At 36.4% G+C, this 5,834-nt stretch overlaps 1 protein-coding gene across 1 annotated transcript; it reads left to right on the top strand.

Moving 5' to 3' along the window:
* Positions 1-1,695: 1,695 nt before the first annotated feature.
* On the top strand, positions 1,696-3,336 carry LOC122272099 (uncharacterized). The gene has a single exon (XM_043055201.1). The coding sequence runs from the start codon at positions 1,696-1,698 to the stop codon at positions 3,334-3,336; it is 1,641 nt and encodes a 546-aa protein (XP_042911135.1).
* The last annotated feature ends 2,498 nt before the right edge of the window (positions 3,337-5,834 follow it).

The raw sequence follows: 5,834 nt of genomic DNA, 5'->3' as shown, positions 1-5,834 counted from the left end.
TTTCTCAAACAGATTTGAACTCACTGATAGTGCAATTACCTTCGCCTTTTATTTTGCTTGGAGATTTTAATGGTCATAGTGAATTGTGGGGTAGTTCCGCCTCCAATGACCGGGGGCGTAAAATTGAACAACTCATCCACGACCATAATCTCTGTTTGCTTAATAAAGACGAAGAAACTTACTTTCATTCACCTACTGAAACCTTTCATTCAATTGATCTAGCAGTATGTTCACCTGCTATCTTACCTTTTATAAACTTCTCTGTGAGTGATAATCTTCACAACAGTGATCATTTTCCTCTCATTGTTTCATATTTTACTTCTGTTCCTATGAGTTCACGACCATCAACTTTCATATTTCATCGCGCTAACTGGCCTCTATTTACAATACTTGCTCAGATTATGGAGGTTATGATAACTCGCAATACTATAGGTGCTGCTATTAATAATATAACATCTGTAATTCTCCAAGCGGCAGAAGAAAGTATTCCTAAGTCGTCAAGTTCACTTCCTCGCCACCGTAAGCCGTGGTGGAATAAGGAATGCGCAGCTGCCTACAAAGAGCAAAGACGCTTGTGGAGCATCTTCCGCCGTTATCCTAATACTGTTAACCTTTTGACCTTTAAACGAGCAAAAGCTATAGCACGAAAGATCAGACGCAAAAGTCAAAGAGAATCTTGGTCCCGTTATGTCTCGTCCATAACATCTTCGACATCTCCCAGACAAGTCTGGTCGAGAGTTAAGAGAGCTAATGGCATATATCGCGAATTTCGATAAAGAAAAACGATACCATGTATTCTTCTCCTACAGACGTTTGTAATATGCTTGGTGATGCATTTGCTGCTGTCTCTTGTCCAGAGACTTACAGCCCAGCATTTCAAGACCATAAGCAGACTGTCGAAAGGAATAATATAAACTTTGCATCGCGTCGTCTCTGCCAATGTAACAGTGATTTTAGTTTTGCTGAATTACAGAAAGCCCTATATCGAAGTAAAAACACAAGCCCTGGTTTTGATGGTATTACATATCACATGCTCCGCCACTTAGATCGGACGTCTTTGTCAAATGTCCTTGTGCTATTCAACAGAATATGGACGGAACAAACGTACCCATCTGTCTGGAGTGAAGCAATTGTAATACCTATTCTAAAACCAGGTAAAGACGCTAACGATCCAGTCAACTATCGCCCGATAGCCTTGACCAGCTGCCTTGGTAAAACATTTGAGCGGATGGTTAACTCTCGACTTGTGTATGACATTGAAAAAAAGCGTGTCATACCAGATTTTCAAAGTGGCTTTCGTAAGGGCCGGTCAACTTTAGATAATATTATTGAACTGGAATCCAGAATTCGTAACGCCTTTGTCCGGCGGAATCATCTTGTCTCTATCTTTTTTGATATTGAGAAAGCATATGATCGGACTTGGCGTTATGGAATTCTCCAGACACTGTTTGACATTGGACTCCGGGGTCATCTGCCAATTTTCATCAAAATTTCTTGCTGAGGCGCTATTTTCGTGTTAAGCTTGGATCTACATTTTCTGATCTTTACATTCAGACAGAAGGCGTCCCACAAGGTAGTGTTTTAAGCGTCACATTATTCATCATCCATATTTCACTAGTTTTAAACATATTGCCACCTACTGTCTCTGGCTCTCTCTATGTCGATGATCTACACATCTCGTGTTCAGGATCCGACATGAGAGTCATCGAGCGACAACTGCAATTAGCTGTGAACAAGATTTTAGACTGGAGTGATCAGAATGGTCACACTCTTTCGCCATCTAAAAGTTGCTGCATACATTTCTGTCGTAAACGCGCTCTTCATAATGACCCTGACATCTCTATACATAACATTCGTATACCAGTTGTACCACACACGAAGTTTTTAGGTGTCATTTTCGACGATAAGCTAACTTTCATACCTCATATAAGGCAGTTACGAAAACAATGCGAACGGAAACTGAATATGTTACGTGTACTGTCGAATACATTTTGGGGAGCGGATCGCTTAGCCCTGCTACGCATATATCAAGCACTGATACTTTCGCGACTTGACTATGCATGTGCAGTTTATGGCTCTGCTACCACCTCCAATCTACGTATCTTAGATACAGTACACCATTCTGCACTCCGCATTTGTTCCGGTGCTTTTCGTACATCCCCAGTTGAAAGTTTATATATTATATGCAATCAGCTGCCATTAGATTTACATCGCATGAAGCTGTCTCTCAGTTATTACTTTCGTATCATGTCCTCTAGATATCATCCACTAAAGCACTATGTAATTTCATCAAGCTTGGAGAGATTATATGCAGCTAGATCTTCTCACGTCCCTCCATTTCATGCCCGCATGCGTTCACTCATTCAAACTCTTAACATTTGCGAATCACCATCGCAATCAACAGATCATTTTCTCATACCTCCGTGGAACATCACACCATATAAATTTCATTCCCCTTTTATGATGTATAATAAATCTAACGTCGATCCCATCATTTATCAACAACTGTTCACTTCTCATCGTCACCAATATTCAGAGTATGTCCCTGTGTTTACTGACGGATCAAAATCTGCGGGATATGTAGGCTGTGGTGTCATCATCGCTGATGATGCCTATAGCTACAAAATCCCAGATATTTGCTCCGTCTTCACTGCTGAAGCAGTTGCCATTCTCTTGGCATTGCGACTGATTTCTACGCGCTCTACAAGGAAATTTTGCATATACTCAGATAGTATGAGCGTTTTGCGCCAGTTGGAAAATTTTAACAGTGAAAATCATCCGATTTTATGTTTTATTAATCACTTGTTGATAACCCTTCAAAATAGATTTCATATTTTATTCTGTTGGGTACCGAGTCACGTCGGTATTCCAGGGAACGACTTGGCTGATTCGGCTGCACGATCTGCTACCTCAGTTTTAACTTTATCTGTACCTTTCTCGGACACAAAAACTTATATTCAACAGTTCGTCACATCTGTTTGGCAACAGCAATGGGATCTAAAAATTTATAACAAGTTGCACTCAATAAAAACAGATTTTAGCCCTTATCCTGTATTGAGTCTGCGGCATGCAGATGTAAAGTTAAACCGTCTCCGAATCGGCCACACTAGGCTGACCCACCTACATTTGTTATTTGGGGAACCTCCTCCCCAATGCAACACCTGCAAACTTTTACTCACTATTCATCATGTTTTAATCATCTGTCCATGTTTTAACCATCATCGTCTAACCTTTTTTGGTAGTTCTATTTTAACTCTGCGGGATTTGTTAGGTGACTCGCATCATCCTAACATTTTTGCGTTTCTACGCGCAATTGGTCTTTTATACTGTATATAACTGTTTTATCCTATTCACAATTTTATCTGATTTTATTCATCTTTGAATGCAACTGTTTTATAATGCATTACTACGTTTCCATTTTATCTGATTTTACTCACTTTTGAATACCTCTGTCACGTTGTATTTAGTTATATAAATTCCGTGTGACTTTTAATGAAGAAAAATTTGTAATATACATTTACCTTTATTTTAAAACCGTTCGTTTGGCGCAGCATGTCCTCCTTTGGACTTTGTGCCATTAAACCCCACATTCAACCATCAACCAATCGAAATCCCCAACCAACGCGACCCATCTATTTATAGGCTTCCCATTTTGAAATATATTTAACACGTTCATAACGAATTGCATTAAAGTCATTTTACCCTATAATTGAATTGAAAGCGTACATAAGTATAATGTTCTCTTTGAACATCATAATCCTATTGAGAAAAATTGGAAATAATTTCATTTATCTCTTTTATTAAATATACAGTATCTGACGTACGTGAAATCATTTCCCTTGCATACGAGAGAACGACAGCATTCGCATGCTTGATACGATCAGCCTTATCGAAAAATAATTTGGAATTTTCCAAATGTTCCGTAAAGTCAGCATGAAATACGAAATTAACATTTGCAATTTCTGATTATTCATAGGTTAGTGTCATAGGGTTAGTCATCTTGCTAAAGACGGCAAAATCAGTAATCATATTAAAATTAAAGGTTAGTTTTTCAGGTAAACTATAAGATGAATTGTGAGTAAGCGGTTCTTTAGAATTAGCATTTAGAACAAAATAATATAAAGCATTAAAACCTTTAACATATTCACAAACACAAGGTGAGTTTACGATTATTAATGCGTCTTCCAGTTTTTTCTTTAGGTCAAGATTCGTTATTGGTTCCTTACATTCCACAACTACAGGGTCTTTATAATTAAAGTTCCACTTTGAAATAGCTATAAAAATAAAACTACCCGACCAAATGTCATCAAACTTGGTAAATGTCTATAAGAGGTCATGGGATTTTAGTCCCCGCAAAAAAAAAAAAAAATTCAAAAATTTACCACCAGCGGAGAATGGCGCTGTATGCAATAGTGTTAAACAAATATGAAATATGTAAATTTGTTTTACACGGCTTTTACTGTAAATTTGCCGTAAACCTTGTGGTGTCATTGGACCTCGGCGTTTTCCTCTTACAGTATGGAACTTTTGTAAAGCCCTCCGTTCATTGCTGTCGCATTCATGGTAACATTTCACGAGCAAAGCACGGTCTTGCATGGTAACAGACATTGTCGACTCAGAACACTGACAGCTCAGACAAGGCGCCTCACTTTTATAATTGCAAAGTCACATGACGTGTAAAACAAATTTGCATATTTCACATTTGTTTAACACTATTGCATACAGCGCCTTTCTCCGCTGGTGGTGAATTTTTGACTTTTTTTTTTTTTTTTTTTTTTTTTTNTCCCATGACCTCTTATAGACATTTACCAAGTTTGATGACATTTGGTCGGGTAGTTTTATTTTTATAGCCATTTCAAAATGGAACTTTAATTATAAAGACCCTGTACATAGCCTATATTAACATTGTTATGCTCATAAGTACCAAAATCAATTCTCTTAGAGTAAAATATAAAATAGTTAAGAAGAATCTCGAGCTTAGCTAACAAAAATGCAAGAAAAAACCAACGACTTGCCCTTTGGTTCATTCCTGAACGAAGAAAGGGCTTGACGAGTAAAGTTAAATCAATTTGAACGCGCCTAGGTGAATGAGGGGAGCTAGTTAAGGAATTTACTTCAACACCGGAATCCAGTTGAGAAGTCCAGTTGAGATTTTCATCCATAATAACAATTAAAAAAATTAAGTTTAATAAAACAATTAAGTTAATAAAATATAATTAATTAAAATTTAGAGCTAGAATGAAACATCCGTCTAACACACAGCACAAAGAAGTTAATGATATTTAAATTGCATATTGAAATCATCCCCATACATCTACAAAACCTTATTCATGGATCAAATACACATAAATATAGTTGTGAGACATTAAGGGGGGACCTATACTTTTTTTCTGTCCCCATTATTTTTTATGATACTATGAAGGAAAATAGAAAAAAAGCACACAAGTATAATGACAGAAAAAAGGCACATCAAATACATCAAATGAATTTTTCGAGAGAAATTCTCAACTCTAGTTTTTTTTCGACTTTAATATTTCTCTTCGCTTGTTTTGTGATTTAGTTGTTTGTAAATTGTTAACCCTCTTTTTCATGACTTTGAATAATTTTATAAAATTTAAGAATTTTTAGCGACATTTCAGACTTGAAATATTTTTGAGACATTTCAGACTTGAAATATTTTTGAGACATTTCAGACTTGAAATATTTCTGAGACATTTCAGACTTGAAATATTTTTTTAAATAACTTCAAATGAAAGTAAAAAAATTCTAAAGTTAGATTTTGAAAATATTTTCAAAATCTTTAGAATTTAACTTTAAAATTGAATTTTTTTAGA

The sequence above is a fragment of the Parasteatoda tepidariorum genome, chromosome 10 (genome assembly GCF_043381705.1).
Source record: "Parasteatoda tepidariorum isolate YZ-2023 chromosome 10, CAS_Ptep_4.0, whole genome shotgun sequence".
In the NCBI taxonomy this organism is placed as follows: domain Eukaryota; kingdom Metazoa; phylum Arthropoda; class Arachnida; order Araneae; family Theridiidae; genus Parasteatoda; species Parasteatoda tepidariorum.
This window is presented reverse-complemented; position numbering and strand designations above follow the sequence as displayed.

Coding starts and splice junctions, on each gene's coding strand:
- LOC122272099 (XM_043055201.1), top strand. CDS start 1,696: ATGAGAGTCATCGAGCGACAACTGCAATTAGCTGTGAACAAGATTTTA.